The 19,118-nt window shown below is 41.4% G+C and overlaps 1 protein-coding gene across 1 annotated transcript in view; it reads left to right on the forward strand.

Moving 5' to 3' along the window:
• DNAH11 (dynein axonemal heavy chain 11) overlaps positions 1–19,118 on the forward strand; it is a 192,560-nt gene that overhangs the window by 67,927 nt on the left and 105,515 nt on the right. The window contains exons 35-43 of the mRNA XM_070424420.1: positions 1,525–1,641; positions 4,161–4,299; positions 7,346–7,438; positions 8,641–8,835; positions 9,910–9,987; positions 12,186–12,318; positions 13,554–13,681; positions 14,680–14,828; positions 18,270–18,420. Coding sequence (XP_070280521.1) covers positions 1,525–1,641; positions 4,161–4,299; positions 7,346–7,438; positions 8,641–8,835; positions 9,910–9,987; positions 12,186–12,318; positions 13,554–13,681; positions 14,680–14,828; positions 18,270–18,420 — 1,183 coding nt within the window. The remainder of the gene's footprint in view (positions 1–1,524; positions 1,642–4,160; positions 4,300–7,345; positions 7,439–8,640; positions 8,836–9,909; positions 9,988–12,185; positions 12,319–13,553; positions 13,682–14,679; positions 14,829–18,269; positions 18,421–19,118) is intronic.

The following is a 19,118-nucleotide window of genomic DNA, read 5'->3' on the forward strand; positions in this document are numbered from 1 at the left end:
AAATGCCATGTGAGAGAAGTTAGGTTCTTGCTTCTTATTCCCTGTCAGTTTGATTGAACTTTTAGTTAAAGTCTTATTATTTGATATAACCCAGATGTCATTGGAAGCCATCTTTCCTTATGGAGATTTATATAAGTGACGCATGCGAGGATTTCTGAACACTGCCCCATTCCTCTTGATAGCCTCCCGTGTCTCCATGTCTGCGTATATATGCGTTGTACCTGTCCATCTTCGTGCTAGTCCATCTGGAGATGGCTGGCTCCTTTGTGATTTCATGTGTTCTGCTAAGGTCTGTTGACACTGAGGATTGGGACCAAGCCTTCCCCAAGAGTCTTCAGCATCTTGCTGGCCCTACTCTCTCGAGTCCATACCTGTGACTTGTGGGTATTCCTGCACTCTTTAGCCACCTCTCTGCAAGAAGCCCTCCCGGCCCTATGTCCGATATTCTAGGAATAAAGATTTCTCCGTTCTTACCTTGGCTATCCATAATCTACCTTCTCTTAATTTTCCAAGTACCTAAGAAGCTCATAGTCCTAAAAATTGTGACTCTTTTCCCTCCTCATTCTATATTGTAGGCCTGGCTCCTTAACTACTCTAGTCCTCCCCTCTCTCAACAAGAACAGCCTTATACCTTGTCTCATTTACTTCATGTGAGAGTTCCCTTCTACTTATCCTTCAATTTGACTCTTCTAGCCCTTTGCCATTCCATTGCCCTGGCCCTCAGCAGCCTCTGGACCCTTGCAAATCCTGCTGAAAATCTTTCACTGCTTCTCCTGCCTTCCAGTGATAACAGCAGTAGCCAGAGCTACCATCTGTTGAGTATGTACCATGTCCTAGGCACTGTGCTCTTAGCCACTTATATCCATCATCTCTTAATCCTCATATAATCCAAGGAGGTGGGGAATATTATTATTTCTTTTTTTTAAATTAGATGAGGGAATTGGAACATGCTTAAAGTGATATAGTTGGTCTCTGAATGCTCACAGTCTGGCTCCAGAGCTAGCTGTCACTGTTCTACCTCTCTGTGGTTGTCAATGGGTATTTGTTGTAAAAGGGAAGGAGGGAGGAATGGAGGGAGAGAAGAAAGGAGAGGGAGGACGAGCAAATAGACAAAATAATGACTGAGCAAGAAGCTCCTTTCTTCTCTTAACACGGGCATCTTCTATCTGTGCAGTATCTCATTCAAAGAATTGCAGCCCACATTGGAAGGCAAAAATGGCCTCACCTTTTATTAACTGTGAAAGTAGTCAAGTCCTCATTTTTACATTCTAGCTTTGTATGGCTATGCTAAAATAGGAAAGAATGCTTCCCAGATCTGTGGTTCCTTTGGGGGAGATGGAGTGCATTTTTAATAAACATGCTTCAGAGCATATTCAAAATATGTATGCTGGTGAATTTTAAAGAAAATTACACAGAATAAACAGCTTCCTAATAATGTTTGCATTTGCCAGTGGTTTGCATTTGTCAATGTGCATTCATATTCAGTGAACACGTTTAATTTCATCAACATTCTTCTTACGGCAGATTTGTATTTCTCGGGGAAGCTATCACACTGAAGCCATCAGTTGGAATATTTATTACCATGAACCCGGGATATGCTGGTCGAGCCGAATTGCCGGAAAATCTCAAAGCTCTTTTCAGGCAAGTGTTACGCTTTGCGGTTTAGCATCTGGAGCTCTCATGCCACCTAACGTTGCTGGTTTGCACTGTTCAGTGATGTATTTTTTACTTGAGACTGTGGAAAGCCCCTTGTTCCCTCTTAGGGATCACTTTATGGAGAGAACTTTCTCCATGAAAAATGAACGCTTTTGATATACGAAACCGGACCCAAAATCATTCCTTAAAAGTCATGGTACATTTGAACATTTAATACTAGATTTTGCGTAGTGATATTTTTATTATAAACATAATTTTCACAAGTGATAGACTATTTGGAAAATACAGAAAAGAATAAAAAAATTACAGCTTCACTACCCAGAAATAATGATGGTGATATTTTTTTTCTACTCTCTCTTATAATTTGTATTTTATGGAGTGAAGATAGTAGGTTAGACATAATTTTTATTTAGTTCTTAACATTTTGACACAAGTAGTTTTTCATAGTATTGAATATGCTCTGGAAAGGCCATTTTATGTAGCTCCAACACAGTCTCTCTCCTGGTTTGTTCAGACTTTTCTTAACCATCCCCTGGACATACAGGGTTTGTGGGTTTTTTTTTTTTTCTTCAGTTTTTTACGATCCTAAAATAACAGGCTATAAACCTCTCTTCACATAAAGAGTTATCCTCATTTCTGACTATCACCCGGAATAGATTGCAATGCATAGAATTCCTTGGTGAATGATTATAAGGCCTATTGATGACCTCCTTTCCAAAAATACTTGCCAGTGGATACACCTCTTCGCAGTCTCTCAGAGAGCCTGTGCTATTGCCTTTGAACCAGTTACCTCATATTTTAAACCAAGTTCATTCAGGTATAATTCCATACAGTGAAATGCTCCAATTTAAGTGTATAGTTGGCAGAAACACCACCACAATCAAGAAATGGAATGTTTCCAACCACCTGAAGTTCGCTCGTGCCCTTAGAGGTTCTTCCCCACACCACTGATGTGCTTTCTGTGACTTTGGGTTCAACCTGTCTTTCCTAGACTTCATGTCAATGAAACCATACAGCATGTACCTATTTGTGTTGTATTCTTTCCTTGAACGTCATGGTGTTGGGATTCTTCCAAGTTAGAGCGTACCAATAGTTTGGTCCTTTCTGTTGCTGATGAGTATTCTCCTGTATGCACGTACTACAATTTATTTACCCAGTCACCACTTGATCGACATTTGGGTTGTTTCTAGTTTGGGACTATTTTGAATAAAACTGCTGTGAACTTCCTTGTACAATCTTTGTGTGAACATAAGTTTTCTTCTGGGCAAAGGTCTGTGCATTGAATAGCTAAGTCACATGGCAAATGTATGTTAACTTTATTAGAATTTGCCGATCTGGTTTCCAAGATGGTGGTAGCATTTTACATTTGTTCTACATTCTTGTCAAAACTTGGTGTTGTCAGGATTTTGGGTTTCAGTCAGTCTGAAGGATATGTGGTGGTTTGCCATTGTGGGCTTTGCTTGCGTTTCCACGATGGCTAATGCTGTTGTACATCTTTCCATGGAACTGGCCATTCCCTTGCCATCTTTTGGGAAGTGCTGTGTTCTGGGTACAATTTCTTTATTAAATACATATATTGCAGATGTCTTTCTCTCAATTTGTAGCTCACATTTTCATTTTCTTAGTGGTGTTCATCAAAGATAGAAGTTTTAAATTCAATGAAATATTTATCAGGTTGTTTTATAATTTTCCTCTCATAGGAAAGTTTGGTTAGTCCCAGGTTGCAAAAATTTCCAACTGTGTGTTTTTCTAGAAGTTTCGTTTTGTAGTTTTCATACAGGTTTTCTTTTTTCTGTTAATGTGCTGAATTATATTGATTTTTTCAAATGCTAAGCAGGTCAATATTAATTCTTGTGATAAACTTCACTTGGTCAGGAGATATTATTTTTATACAGATTGATGGATTAAATATGCTACTATTTTGTTAAAGATTTAAAAATCTATGCCATGTTGGATATTGGTCTTTAGTGTCTTTTCTTGTAATATCTTCATCTGGTTTTGGCATCAGAGTAATGGTGACCTCCTGCAATGAATTGGCTAATGTTCCCATCTTCTCTATTTGTTATTAAGAGTTTTTTATAGGATTGGTATTGTTTACCTCTTATATATGGAATAGACTTAAAATCAGTGAAGCCATCTAGACCTAGATTTTTCTATGTGAGAATCTTTTTAGTGATAAATTCAGTTTCTTTAATAGATATGGAATTATTCAGATTTTTTATTTCTTCTTGAATTTATTCCAAGCAAATCGGCAAACACTACACCTGTGCTTCTGCCATTTTCAGACTGCATCTTTTTCTATGTATCCAGTAACTAATATATATATATATATATATTTATTTATTTAGTTGAAGTGAAGGGTCTTGTTAGCTGTGATTGACAGAGGTAATTGTGACCTGCTTGCGAGTGGTTTAGAATGTTGGTACAAATTAACCACTTGATTCAACAATTTGTACTTACTATCTTACCACATTTAAAAACTAAATTTCGTATTTACTTCGCAGACCCTGTGCCATGGTGGCCCCCGACATTGAGCTGATCTGTGAAATCATGTTAGTCGCTGAAGGTTTCGTGGATGCACGCACGTTAGCCCGCAAGTTCATCACGTTGTACACGCTCTGCAGGGAGCTCCTCTCCAAGCAGGTGAAGAGCCTTGTGTTACTTTTTCTGGGCTTTTACATCCCCTTGAAACAGCTTTTGAAACACAGACGCTGTGTCATTTATCATTCAAATTAGTTAGACATTTAGAAATACGTTTATATTTTCTGTAAAATTTTGAAAATCTGTATTTTACAATTCTTAATGTTTTCTCCGAAATTAAACTTGAGACGATGTAAGTCTCGTATTTAATTTGTAGCTAATAAAGCTTTTGCCACTGAGCTATGTGATTTTCTTTAAACTTGACCACTGTTATGATTATAAATGGATGTTGGTGATGTCTCCCTTGGTTGGTGAGAATATTCTTGTCCATGGGAGTCAGGTAAACCTGATTTTCTGGAGAACTCCTCAGGAAATGTTCCATTGACATTTTCTCATTTGCTGGTACTCCTTTATCTGAGAGTAGAGCTTGCTTTTTTTTTTTTTTTAACTTTTGCTCTACAATACCCCAGTCTTTGAAATGGGTCAAACTTAAGTATTTTCTAGTCTCTAGTCATCAACTTCTTGCCGTTTCACTGAAGTTGCTGATATGTCACAAAGATAACACATTTCAGCATCATTATTTTTAAACTCAGCTCTTGGGCCCCATTTGACTTTGGCCCTTTGACCTTTCATTAATTCCTGGTGACATTATTTCAAAGCCATTCCAGGATAAATGTATTGGTGAAATTTAGAATCCGAGAAATTCATGTTGTCATTTTAATAACTGTTAGTTTACATTCTGGGGGGAAATTGTATTAAATTTAATAAAATAGACCAATGTTCATGGCAATGCTATATGCGAAAAAGACCCTCCAGCATATCAAACTGTAGATATAATATATAGTTTGCATGTATTTTATATTATACTATGTGTTTCATATACATATAAAGTGACTGGAAAATATCTGTGGTTCTTAACATTTGTCTCTGGATGGTAAGATTGTGGTATTTTTTATTTTCCTCCTTATTCTTACTTGTAACATCTTTTTGTTCAGTGAGTCTATTTTAATTTTATAATGGGAAACACTCAGAAGAAAAAATGTCATTGACCTCGGGAAGCATGGCGTTGCAACCATATTCATGTCTAGTAGTGATATTTAAATATTTAGTGAGCATCTACTGTATACAAGATAATATACTTCCTTTTTTATGATAATGAAGAGGCTGAGACTCAGAAAAAAATGAAACAAACACTCAGCTTTATGACTTCAAAGAACTTCCATAGGAGAGACTCAATTTACATGAAATAAAAATTGGAATACCGTGGAGAGTGAAAAGATTATCATAGTTTCAAGGAAGAAAAGAACTAATGTTTATTGAATAGTTAGCATGTGTTAGCTTTTTAGATCTTTACAAGAGGTTTGTGAATTTGGCATTATTCGTTCTATTTTACAGACGAGGAAATGGAGTAAAATAACCTCTCCAAAGTCCACAACCAACAAGTGGTGGGAGCAGGATTTGAATTTAGTTCTTTCTAATCCTTTCTAGGACACCTCCAGCCACTTAGAAGAGGAAGATGATGGGAGGAGAGGCAGAACAGGCAAGGAGAGAGTTTCCCATTGCAGAGAAATGTTGTGGGTGAGATGAGGCAGGCAAATCTGGCCAGGACAGAAGTGCTGAGTTAGGAGCTCAGTTCACTGATAATTTTTAAGCTGGAGGGATGGATTGGAAAAGAACCAGTGAACATTTTTTGACAAAAAAAAACACCACCCAACAAAAACACATAAGGACAATGGTGAAGATTTTGTTAGCAGTTGCTTGTAAGGCTTACATGTTTAGGAGAGCCACTAAATCTTTATGTGCTTAATTTCTCCTATATCCTCTTCATTAATATTGTTGCTTCAGTGACAGCTCCTGCCCCAATCTCCCTGGCCTCCAAACTCTGCTTCTTCCCCCATCTCCTTCCCTCCTCAAGCCTCAGTCTACTTCTCCATCAGTAGCTTTCAAACGATTTTTACCAGGGCCCACAGTAAAGAATGCTTTTTCAGTTGAGGCTTGGCATACTCACATGTGTGCACAACTGAAACAAAAATTTTCACCAGACACTTCTTGCCTTTGTTATCTGCAGTGCACTCTGATAGTCTTCATTCCATTCTGTTTTATAACTGACAGAATTGATGGCCAAGACCCCACTAACCTGACTTCATTCCCCACTAGTGGATTGAAGGGCTTGTTCTTATACCTGTATATACTGTTTCACTGACCACACAGCACTGACTCGTTTTACTTGACCACACCTTGTAAAGTGGGTAGATACTTTCATCTGCCTTTTTACAGATGGTGACCCTGAGACTTGGAGGGGTTGAGTTCCGCACAGGCACAGCTGAGAGACGTGAGAGGAGTGTTGCTACTGTGTGGATGGTGGGGGGGAGGCAGAAGGCCGGTTCTGGATAATCAGCTCATTCACTTACCTTTCCTGAGCACCTGCCCTGTGCAGGGCACCGTGCCAGGACCTAGAAGACAAAAGCGAACAAAACACAGGCTCTGTTCTCCAGAAGCTCAGAGCCTGTGAGAAGAATCTTCCTTGGGAGTAAGCGGTACTGGTTTATAACGGGATTTTATTGAGTCCGTTTTGACTGTGTTAAGTGCCAACATAAGGGCCGGAGCATTGGAGAGATGAAGAGGTAGAATAAGGAGGGCAGTCCGAGACCTCGGGCTGGGGTGGGGGGAGGGACTAGCAAGGCTGTCTCTGCACAACTTGGGCACATGCGCCTGTGGATGGAGGTGAAAATGGAAGTGGGTGAACTCCTGAGTTAGCAGGTCTTTTGAGAGAAGAGCAAGGGAGGTGGATGGAGCCTCGGGCAAATGCGGCCACGAAATGCTGTGGGAAGACAAAAGTTGCTGACAGAGGCAGAGAGTCAGGTGAAAGAAGCGGGAAGAAGCTGAAGGGACATGATTTTCACAATTGGAAAGAAGGGGGAAATAGCACTTCACGTGGTCAAAGCATGTACTTACCTGAACCCTTTTAGCTTTCAGCCTTTACTTCTGGAACAAGAATCTTACCCCCTCGTACAGTTTCTGAGAACATTTGCCTGTGTTTTGATTTTAGGATCATTATGATTGGGGACTTCGTGCTGTTAAATCTGTCTTGGTTGTTGCTGGCTCCCTGAAACGAGGAGATAAAAATAGACCCGAAGATCAGGTGATGCAATGCCAATGTGATTTTGTGGAGTGTATAGCCAAATGGCTTCATACAATGACAGGGTGTCACTGGGTGGTGGGTCACGCATAGCATGACCTTTAAAAACATAGCATGTATTTTTAATGGAGGACATTTCGAGGACTGGCATTTCTGATGTTATAATAAAGATCACAAGTATTCTTGACTAAAGGATGGGAGTGTAGGAAAGAAAATGTGATTGTATAAGTGCTTTTGAAATGTCAGCTACAAATAATATTTTGGCGGTCATAATCAAATATTCCAGTAATCGCTGTTTGTTTTCCTCTGAGGAACATTTAGAAAATCTGATTAATCCAGAGGTATTAATCCTGAAAAAGTCAGTAAAGACATAATCTAATGGGAGAAGGTATGTCCATCTCATAGGATACAAGATGGACGTGAAGAATGGAGCAGGAAGGTTGATCCCCTGACATCAGAGCAATGCTTCGTTGGTTATTTGGAGCTGCTAGGGCATTGTCTCTCCCAGGAAGAAACAATTACAGCCACATATCCATTTTTCTGTATTAAATAAGAAGTGAGATCATGGATATTCAGCACTCTGATTACTTACAGTAAATGAGAAGTTGAAAAAGTAGATCTATCCTATGAGGGTTTTTTTTTTTTTTTTAATGTGAAAGGATATTTATGATGTGATTTTTCTGCATTCTTTTTTTTTCAACCTCTCTCTTCTCTCAGTCACAGTTCATGATGGGGTTAGGATTTTCTTTCCTTTATTCTCTTGCTATGCTATTGTTGTTAAAATGCTTGCCTCTTTCTGTACAAATCATCCCGATGTTCAAGTTAACTGCTTTGAAAATCGAAATCCCTCTTTGGTTCTCAGCAAGTACAGAACAAAAGCCCAAACTGAAAATGGCTGAGTTTATTCTTCTGGGGTTCTCTGGGCACTTTGAGGAAAATGATCTGATGGGCCTGGTTCATTTATATGCTGGAGTTTGAGGGTTAAGGAGAGAAGGGCCCAGGCCCTTTCTCAGGATCAGAGCAGATCACTGGTAGGGATGGAACAGAGCCTCCTTGATGACTGTTGTCGGAGGTTGTCCACGGTATCGGCAGAGCCTTCTCACGTTCTGACATGTGACCTTGCAGCAACAACATCTTTAGCTGTAGGTGTTTGTTAGACATTGCATTGGCTTCTTAAATAAAGTGTCTTCTATTCTCTTCTCTAGGTCCTCATGAGAGCATTAAGGGACTTCAATGTGCCTAAAATAGTGACCGACGACATGCCCGTGTTTCTGGGCCTGGTTGGCGACCTGTTTCCAGCCCTGGACGTGCCCCGGAGGAGGGCGCCGCACTTGGAGCAGATGGTCAGGCAGTCCACCCTGGAGCTCCGCCTGCAGCCCGAGGAGAGCTTCATCCTCAAAGTACAGGAGCCTTTGCTTGTCCTGGAGCCCCTGGGATGTGTGGTGACAACCCCGTGGTTAAGTGACACTGAACCAAGACTTCGATTTACTTGTTACACTAACCTCAATATGACCTTACCATACACTGTAAGGCATTCTAATATGGCAATCTTTACTAAAGTGAATATAACTAGTTTGTAGTCCCGGCCTCTAAGAAGATGAAAACACACGTATGATTAAGTCTTGGTTTTAAATGTAAGCAGGCTTTTTATGCGTTTATAAAACTACTTGCTCCTTCTTGGTGGCATGCATCAAAAACCAATTTTGCTCTTTTCTCTCCAGTTTGGAGAAAATTGGGAGTAAAACCGTAAGTACGTGTTTTAATGGGGAGATATTTCTACATGTATGACACCCTCTGACTTATTAAAGGCATGTGCATGGGTGTGCTCAAGTTGGGTATAGTGAGTACATGGATGTTAAAATACATAGAGTGTCTGTTTTAGATGTTTTACTAGTAGAGCAGGGGTGGGGAACATCAGACCCACAGGCCGTATAAGGCTCCGGAAATCATTTGGTCTGGCCCTGCCAAGGCATTAGGGGTGAGTTTGACCAAATATAGCAGGCTAATTTTCAAGTTAATGATTTTGTATGGCCCGTGAATGATGTTATAAATACCCAGATGGTTACTTACAAGGTTCCACACCGCTGCTTTAAAGGATATAAGTCATTACTCAGAGGCAGATGATGATTGGCTGGGCACTGTTTTGTTCAGGATCATGAAGTCACTGAGTTTGTAAGCAGCCCCTGCCATGTCCCAGTCCCACTGTACTTCCCTCTGCCTGTGTCAGGGATTCACTGAGCAGCGGTGTTCCAATGGAGAAATAATACAGTCATTAATAACAATTAATACAAGAATAAACTCTGTGTCTTGTGTACTCACAGCTGTAAACCTGCTTTTGCCCCAGCCTGTATAATGTTGTCAGTGGGGACTGGCTTCGATTGTAAGGAAAGAATTGGGTAAAAATGGGTAGTTTTTTGTTTGTTTTTAACCACAAACTCCTGAAAGGAAACCAGTGATGGCTGTTTGGTCTGCAGGTGGTCCAGCTGGAGGAACTGTTGGCCGTGCGGCACTCCGTCTTCGTGGTTGGAAATGCGGGCACGGGGAAGAGTCAGGTAGAGTGAGCTGCCTGTGCGCTTTCAGCCTTAGGAAGAACACTTTTTTTGTGGGGGGAGGGAGGGCTCTCTTCAGTTCTACTTAGGGGTTCCCTTCAATGAAGTCCACCAAATTAGAGCTAACCTGAGACTCTAATATTGTTCTTTGACCAATATTTTGGACACTGTTTTCCTCTGAATTGGAGACCAGGGGAGTAACAAATAGAACATCACCTGAGCTATTTAGCATCTTCTTCACTCATTTATATGTGCGGCATTCTATTTTATGCATCTTTCAATAATGGAATTCTGCCGGAATTCTTTTACTCCAAGTTAACATGTTGAGAGACTCGCGAGTAAGATACCTACCTGCCTTGCAGGGTTCAATTGGCCCCACCTACATTTATCAAAACTATTTTGTCATCTTTTCCGAGTCATGATAGGTTCTCCTTAATGTCATTAAGAAAACCCAAACATTTTTCATTAATACTCTCTCAGGATATAGAACTCTAGAGGGCCAGAAAAAAACTTGGAAAAAGGGAGGCAGCAGAAACCACATTTTTGAGGTACTTGTTATGCACAGTATGAGGTGCCTATTTGGTGCATTCCCTGTGATTTCCTCTGAGCAATGAGGATATACCATGGGTATTGTAATTCCCATTTTTAGTTCACCGCTTGATTTTGCTTGGTCTTTACTGACAGTCCTGGTAACTTATTTTTTTAGTTGGTAGACAGTATATGCAGAAATGCATGCATTTTTAATTTAGGGTGCTTGAGTATAAATACATTTAGTAGCCAATGACTAAGATAATCAGAGTGGGCATCTGAGACTGAGCATGGGTGTATAGAGACCTTGCCAGTATTAGGATCTGAACCCAGAATGGAACAGTTGTAAAGGGAGGCCCTATATAGGGATCTTTCCAGTGAAAAATGTAATAATTGAAATATTAAAGTTGATATCTGAAAGGCCTGTAATTATTTTATTAGAGTAAGTTTCAGATGCTGACTGTGGCTTAAGGAAGGAAAAATTAAATTATATGATTTTCAGTAGATTAATGGTTCTAAAAATGTCAGCTTACTATTCCTAAGACATTCAGTTGATTTCATCTATTCTTCACGAATTCTCTTCTCTTCAGCCTTTACTTAAGCTGATGTAACTAGAGCACCCAAGCTCAGGGACCATGTTATTTAACACCTCATTATTCCCAAGTATTTGGCAGTTGTCTGCCAGTCCTTCAAACCCCTGTGAGAAGATCAGGAGGATAAACATCTAAAAGAAAACCCATGGCTTTTTGGAGAAAGCAAAAAGGGTAGTTGGGGCAGATATTTGGGTGAAGGTGTCAATGAATTAAACAGACACACAGTGAGCACCTGTCCTGCGATTTCTCATCCTCAAGGCTTCTTTTCCTCACGATCTAGATCAGGGTTTCTCAGCAGCAGCACCGCTGACATTCAGGAGCAGCTCACCCTTTGTCGTAGGGCCTGCCCTGTGCATTGCAGGATGGTCAGCAGCACCTGTGGCCTCTGACCACTACCTGCCCAGTAGCACGCCCTCTTCCCTTAAGTCAAGACAACCTGCTGTTGAGAATTAATTGCTCCAGATTCTAGATCTCAGAGCACACCCCAGACCAGCATCATAGGGATCACCTGGGACCTTCTAAGAAATGCCACTCACCAGTCCCACCCCAGACCTACGGAATCAGAAACTCGTGATTGGGTCCAGCGGTCTGTGTTTAAACACCCTCTAAGCCAAGCATGTCAAACTCAAAGGCTAACACGGGCCAAATAAATGAGGCATGTGGCCCGCTGGCTGCGAGTTTGACATGCTTGCTCTAAGCGATTGTGATGCAAGCTCAATTTTGAGCACAATCTAAATAGTACAGGCAGAGTGGATTTTAATAGCATGAACAGGAACTCTTGCTTACATAAATAGTCCTTCACTTTGCACGTGTGGTTAAAATTCTCACATGATGGAGTGACTTTCTCTAGTGTACGTTGTTCAGGGAAAAAGTGAACTGATCCTAAGGATGGCAGAATTAAATTGTTCAAGATGGTAATGAAATGTGCGCATGTAAATTTTCTTCCTCTCTCAGTCATAGTACACGTAGAATATCTAGGAACATAATGAATATGGAAAATCATCTGAAATCTTTTGCTTTCCATTTGGCTTACATTAATATTAATTTTCTTAGCTTTTTTTTCTTCCTTCTTCCCTTCAGATTTTGAGAACACTGTACCGAACATATGTTAACATGAAACAGAAACCCATTTGGAATGACTTAAACCCTAAAGCTGTGACAACAGATGAACTCTTTGGTTTCATACATCACACTACCCGAGAATGGAAAGATGGCAAGTAGCGTTTCCCCTTCTGAAGTGCTAAAAATTTCTCATTTTTATCCAGAAAGCCATTTTTCAGTTCAAGTCAATTTTAGTCATAGTTGTAGATTTACTGTTTATGTGTCTACATTACCGGAGATACAGCAGCATTTATAACCTGTAAATTAAAGCTGGATTTGAATACGGGGTCGGTTTGCATTCCGCAGGGTTGTGCTCAGAGCTGTGTATTTTATCCCCCCTCAGTTATGTCAGGGCTCGTGTAAACCAGGAAAGAAGTCAACTCGAATGCCTCAGGGAATGTCTATAAAGTACCGGATGCAAGACTCCAACTGAGTTACAGGCCGGCACTGTGCTGGGTGCCAGGGACAGAATTCAATGATGTATTTCTTGCCTTGAAAGCATTTGCAGGCAAACAGACCCCTTTGTTAAAATCTGTTATTATTACTTCTCGTTTGTTTAAATGCACTATCCTTGGCATCGTCCTTGGGTCTTTTCTCCCTTTCACACCCTACCTTCAGCTTTACAGCAAATCCTACAGGCATATAAAATACACAGTCTATTCCAGTACTTTCTCCTCCTCTGCAGCTGCTACATGAGTCCAGCCAGTCTCCCTGCAGTTCATTTTCCATGCAGCAGACAGAGGGCGCTCTTCAGGATGTTAGCTCTCTGTTGGCCATTTCCAGTGGGTTCCATCGTCCTTAGATTCCAAACTTTATCCATGGCCTACACAGTTCTTATGGGTTGAGATCCTCCTTCCCCACCTCTGACCTCATTTCCTGCACACGCCCGTAACCTACGATATATAACCCATAAACGTTGGCCTCCTCACTCTTCCTGGAACACGCCAAGCATCTTCCCATCAAGGGGCCTTTACGCTTGAAGTTCCCACCGTCTGCAACACTAACAGTATCTGCACAGCCTCCTCCCTTAGGTTATTGAAGTATCCGGCCAAGCATCACTTCAGAGAAGACTTTCTTGGCGACTCTGTGTATAGAAGCCTGTCTCGTCATTCTCTGTCCTTTTCCTATATGGAAAATGAAATGAAACTTGCCTTTGGTCTAGACAGCCTAGGTATGGCTCAAAACGTATTACACACTGCCCTCCGGAGAGAGGCAACACATTCACAGCAAATTTACTTACTTCATGAACGAGCTTCTACTGGAAGAAATACAGTTTTATTTTGGGAACAAACAGCACTCAGCTCCATTATATATAGCATGTTAAGATTGTTCACTCTTCATTTATAGGTCTCTTCTCATCTATTCTGCGAGAACAAGCAAATCTTACGCAGGATGGACCAAAATGGATAGTCCTGGACGGAGATATTGATCCCATGTGGATTGAATCACTAAATACTGTCATGGACGATAACAAGGTGGGTAATACCTCAGTGCTAAACTTTAAACATGACACCTCCATTGAATTCCATTCACTTGTGGATTTTAGTACTTGTTTTTAATCATGAGCCTGATGTTCTTTACGTAGTTACTCTTTTGATAAGTGCCACTTTCCTGCCAATTCTCTTATTTCACTGGTAAAGAATTTAAGTGAATATATTTTTCTTGCCTGTATAAATTTAAACATCTTTATAAGGAGATACGTATTCAAGAATTTAGCTCATACACATTTTACCATTTTCAAAGAGCCAGGCATAAATTATTACATCTTATCTTTGATTAAGGATGGAATGTGTGGGTTGTAAGGGACAAGTTGGAAATTAAGTAGTTCCTATGGCTACCGACTGAATATAAATGCATTCCTAAGCGTTTGCCATGGTTAATCCAGCATTCCCAGCAAAACCAAAGGGTGATGGCATCGGTCTGTGAGATACTACTTAAGCAACACCAGATCTATCAGGAGAAAAAACATCAGAAATCATCATTAATACAGAATAGAATTAGTCACCCCCCTTAAATGAACAGTAATTACTGCTTCCTGAACTAAGACATTGTCTATCATAAAATATAGGTCTCAGATCTTCATACTTGCATGAGTTTCTATAGCAAATTGATAATTGTGGTATTTCAGACTCTAAAGATGGTTTATTTTTGTGGAATTTGGGCCTTGTCATGTAATCAACACTTCGAACAAATGTCTTATATTTAGTAATAATTAACCACAGTTATTTAGAGTTGGCATCAATAAGTCCATATTGGTAAGTTTGTTCCTCAAGGGTCAGTGAGCTCCCTCTGGAATGAACTGAGATCTTTAATTGAGATCTTTTTTCAGACTGTATGCACTTCCGTCTCCGGACAGTGAGCTCATAGCCTTTGGCACTGGGCTGGGGAAGCACTTTGTGCTGGGATGGAGAATTGGCAGCGCCCTTTTCTCCCGAGTGACAGGGCCTCCTTTGTGCTGTGCTGCTCTGTCCAGGTGCTGACCTTGGCCAGCAATGAGCGCGTAGCCCTTGCGCCCTCCATGAGGCTGCTCTTTGAGATCCATCACTTAAGGACAGCAACCCCGGCCACTGTTTCCAGAGCTGGTGTTCTGTATGTGAACCCACAAGATTTGGGCTGGAATCCGTGAGTACTGCTTTTTTTTTTTTTTTAAGACTGTGGTAAAACATACATAATATAAAATTTACCATTTTAACCGTTTTTAAGTGTATAGTTCAGTGGCATTAAGTACACTCACTTTGTTGTACAACCACCACCACCGACCATCTCCTTGACTTTTTCTGTCTTCCCAAACTGAAGCCCCATATCCATTACAGGGGTGGGGAACGTTTTTCCTGCCAAAGGGCCATCTGGATACTTATCATTTATGGGCCACACAAAATTATCAACTTAAAAATTAGCTTGCTCTGTTTGGTCCAACATTTAACTAACTCACCCCTAATGCCTTGGCAGGGCCAGACCAAATGATTCTGTGGGCCTTTTGGGGATCAAGCTGTAACCCGGGTATATGCACCGACCAGGAATGGAATCAGTGACCTCTTGCTTCCTGGATTGAAACTCAACTGCTGAGCCACACCCGGCTGGGCTGCTTCTATCCTTTGACTGTTGCAAATAATGTTTCTATGAGCAGGGCATACAGATATCCCTTTGATCCCTACTTCTAATTATTCTGGATATACTGGCGTACCCACAAGTGGAACTAGGAGATCATTTGGGAGTTATAATTTTATTTTTAGAAGAGCTACCATACTGTTTTCCATGGTGGCTGTACCATTTTACATTCCCAACAGTGCACAAGGGCTCCAGTGTCTGCATGTCCTCACCGAAACTTGTCATTTTCTCTGTTTTTTATGGTAGCCATCCTAATGGGAATGAAGTGGTATCTCATTTCGGTTTTGATTTGCGTTTTCATAATGATTACTCACGTTGAGCATCTTTTCATGTGCTTTTTGGCCATCTGTATGTTTTATTTGGAGAAACGACTATTTCAGTCCTTTACCTACTTTTAAATCTAGTTGTGTTTGGTTTTGTTGTTGTGAACATTTCTCTTTTTAACCTTAGTTTTCAAAAGAGCTAAACATTTATATGATCATTTGAAGAAGGTATTAGTTATTAAATTTAAAGCTGCTTAATTAGACTCATTTAAAGATAACTAAATTAACACCTGTGTGCCTTTGTCATTTTTAGTTGGACATTATCCTCTTCACACCTTATAGATGTTAAGAAACCAGTATTTGTTGAAAAAGTGAATAAATAACAAGAGCTCCTATGGAGCGCTTAGATATAAATATATCACTTATTGAGCATATGTGTGTTTGTGTGTACACATATGTGCGTCCATGAGCCATGGCAATGCTTTTTTTTAAAGATTTTTTTTAAGATTTAGAACAAGTTCATTGTGCTACTTGCTTACTCTTCACATGCTCTCGGTTCCCATGGTCCATCCTGGTGGTCACCTGTCGCCTCCTTTAGCACTCGCACTGTGCTGTGCAGTGTCTGAGCTCTGCAGGCGAGCAGGTGCTGAGGCTGGCACGTTTTCGTGTCTGATTCTTCTGTGCCCCTCCACCGTGCTTTGTGCCCACAGGCCGTCCTGTGTGGGCCACACCAATGGGCTCCTGTTCCTGTGGCCTCTGGTTGCTTTGGCCAGTGAGGAGCCTGGCAGGAAATGAGAAGGAGAGGAGATGAGGTCATGCTATTTATTCTCCTGGCTCCCTCCCCACAGGGTCACATCAGGATGGCTGTGTCCCTCAACTGCAGGTCACAGCTCCTCTTCGCTCTCTCCCTAAGATTCTTTCCTTCCAGGCGCTCGTAGTCCTTCAGTCTTGTCCTTGCAGGCATAGGTGCCATGACCATTCCGCAGTTCACCCCCTGGCATGGGTGAAAGTATCCTTTTGGCTTTGTCTTCCTAATCCTCTCCCTGCATTAGCTGAGCTTGTCATCTTCTACCCCCGTAGCCCCACCCTTTCATTTTGGGGCGCTGCATACCCATAAACATAAAGATTCAGAAATATATAACCGACATACACAGCAGTGTCCTTGGAACTTCTGACATTTGTCCAGGCCACTGAGAACTTGCAGAGAACCTGACGCTGGCTCTTAGGAGCCAATTGTAGAGAGCTCTGATGACTTCCTGCTGTGTCCGCTACGACAGATTCCAACCCCGACTATTGACCACATACAAAAGGCTAATTTTTAAGTTGAGAATTTTGTATGGCCTGAGAATGATGTTACAAATATCCAGATGGCCCTTGGCAGGAAAAGGGCTCGCCACCCCTGCAACAGTCCCCGCCCCTTCCCCATCAACAATAAGCTCTGGACACTCAGATTCCACTCTGGCAGCTGGTGCAGTAGGATGAGCAGCTGAGGGTGGGTGTGGCCTTCCGGCCTCGGTCCCAGTAGCTAGCACCTGTTGTCCATTGTTTCCTTGTCCCGTGCTGCCCACTGTCGCCGACACCCAGATATGCTCTCAGGTTACCATCGTGGACCGGACTTCAACTGAAACCATTCCTCTTGGACCTGAGAGAGTTTGACAGTTCATATTTTGTAAATCTAATGAGAGTGTAAGGGTAGTTAAATATTTAATAAAACTCTATTATGAAACCGTGTGAAAATCAAAGGGAGCCTTTTATAAGCTAATCATCTTGCCTTCGTTTCTTCTGATACTGAAAATGTGAACTCGGACTTGCTTAAAGCAAGGTATAGTGGTAATTGCTGTGGTCTCACGACTTCTCTGCGGGCAGCTGAATGTATTTATTATCGCTGCTTCCTATTGAATGAGAATTTTTTGAGCAGTTATTTTTCATTTAACATCATACAGTTTCTCTCCAGGGACTACTGTGGATGCTACAGAGCCATGCTTCGTTTCATTCATAAGTATTATTTTATGAAGAAGTTAGAGATACTGTATCAAAATTGATAATATATGTTTCAGATAAAAAAGCATGTACCCAAGAATTCAGAGCCAGGTATTGGAAACACATTATCAGCCATTAATCCAGTGGAAAAAGGGGCACTTTGAAATAGCCTTATATGGAATTTTCAACTTTTTATTTCTAACTGATTTTTTATTACTAAACTAGAGGCCCGGTGCACGAATTCATGCACAGGTGGGGTCCGGCTGGCCCACCCCGATGGGGGCCATCGGGGCCAGGCCAGCAAGGGGGAGGGGACACAGGAGGTTGGCCAGCCAGCCCCGCCCCTAATCAGGGTGGGGTGCCGATAGGGCTGGTTGGCCAACGCAGTGCATGTCATCGCGACTGGTCTTTCCGTTGTTCTGTCATTCTGGTGACTTGACTTTTATATATATAGATAATCAATGCCAAGATTAATCTAGAAAAATCCTAAGCTGTTTTCATAAATTACAGCCCACCCTATGTGGAAGTTTCAGTCCTCTAAATATTTTAAAGGGTCGTTTTAAAATATTTGCAGCTTCAGAAATAGAATGAGCTCACGACACGTGTCCCTGAAATGCTGCACCACGCTGTGTGGAGGGGGTGCTTTTGAGCCGGAGAAGTTCTGCTTTCCAAGCCCAGGGTTCGGGAAACGCTTTGCTGTGTTCTTCCTCAGGTACGTGGCCAGCTGGATCGACAGAAGGCAGCATCAATCAGAAAAGGCCAACTTAACGATTCTTTTTGATAAGTACGTGCCTGCGTGCCTGGATAAGCTGAGGACAAGCTTCAAAACCATCACCTCCATTCCCGAGAGCAGCCTGGTGCAGGTGTGCCTTCCGTTACGTTGTGTGCCGTCCTAGTCCTGAGGCGGGAGTGGGCTGATCAAGGCCACAGGAGGGTTTGCTCTTTCTAGAAGATGGAGAGATTTCTGGAGCTGAGGTTTCTCCAACCCCTCGTTCTCTAGCCCCCATGTTCCCCAGGGCTTTTTTGCAAACCCCCGTCACACACCTGTCACCTTCTATTATTGTTCAGGTTTGTAGCCTCTTTCATAAGATTGTGAACTAGAGAGCTGAAGCCACCTTTTACTTACTTTTATATCTCCAAAGATTTACATAGTGACTAGTATACAGCAGATGCTGAATATGTCTGTATTGAATCATGCATTCCTCCCAAGTATATTTGCATAAACTATGAAGATCAAAGTGGTAACAGCCTTATTTCTTTTTCTCTAAGTAACTGGCCCAGAAAAGGTGTTCAGTATTTTTTTTTTTTTTAGTGCAAAATATCCCTGTAATTAAAGATGCTGACCACCGAGAGAGAGAAAGCTTCTGGCCTCTATCCCATGGGTGTCATTACTCACTGGCCTACTACCCTCCCCTCTCCTTCTTTTTTCCCCTCCCATCCCCAAAACATTCCTAAAGGCAGCTCACTCTAGATGAGAGGCCATTATTCCCGGGGTAATTTTTTTAAATACTCGTGAGATGGCTGGTAAGAGTGAAGGGCATGATACGTTGTCATGGAAGCA

The sequence above is a fragment of the Myotis yumanensis genome, unplaced genomic scaffold (assembly GCF_028538775.1).
Source record: "Myotis yumanensis isolate MYYU_CA2020_CCGP unplaced genomic scaffold, mMyoYum1.0.hap1 SCAF_9, whole genome shotgun sequence".
Taxonomy (NCBI): Eukaryota; Metazoa; Chordata; class Mammalia; order Chiroptera; family Vespertilionidae; genus Myotis; species Myotis yumanensis.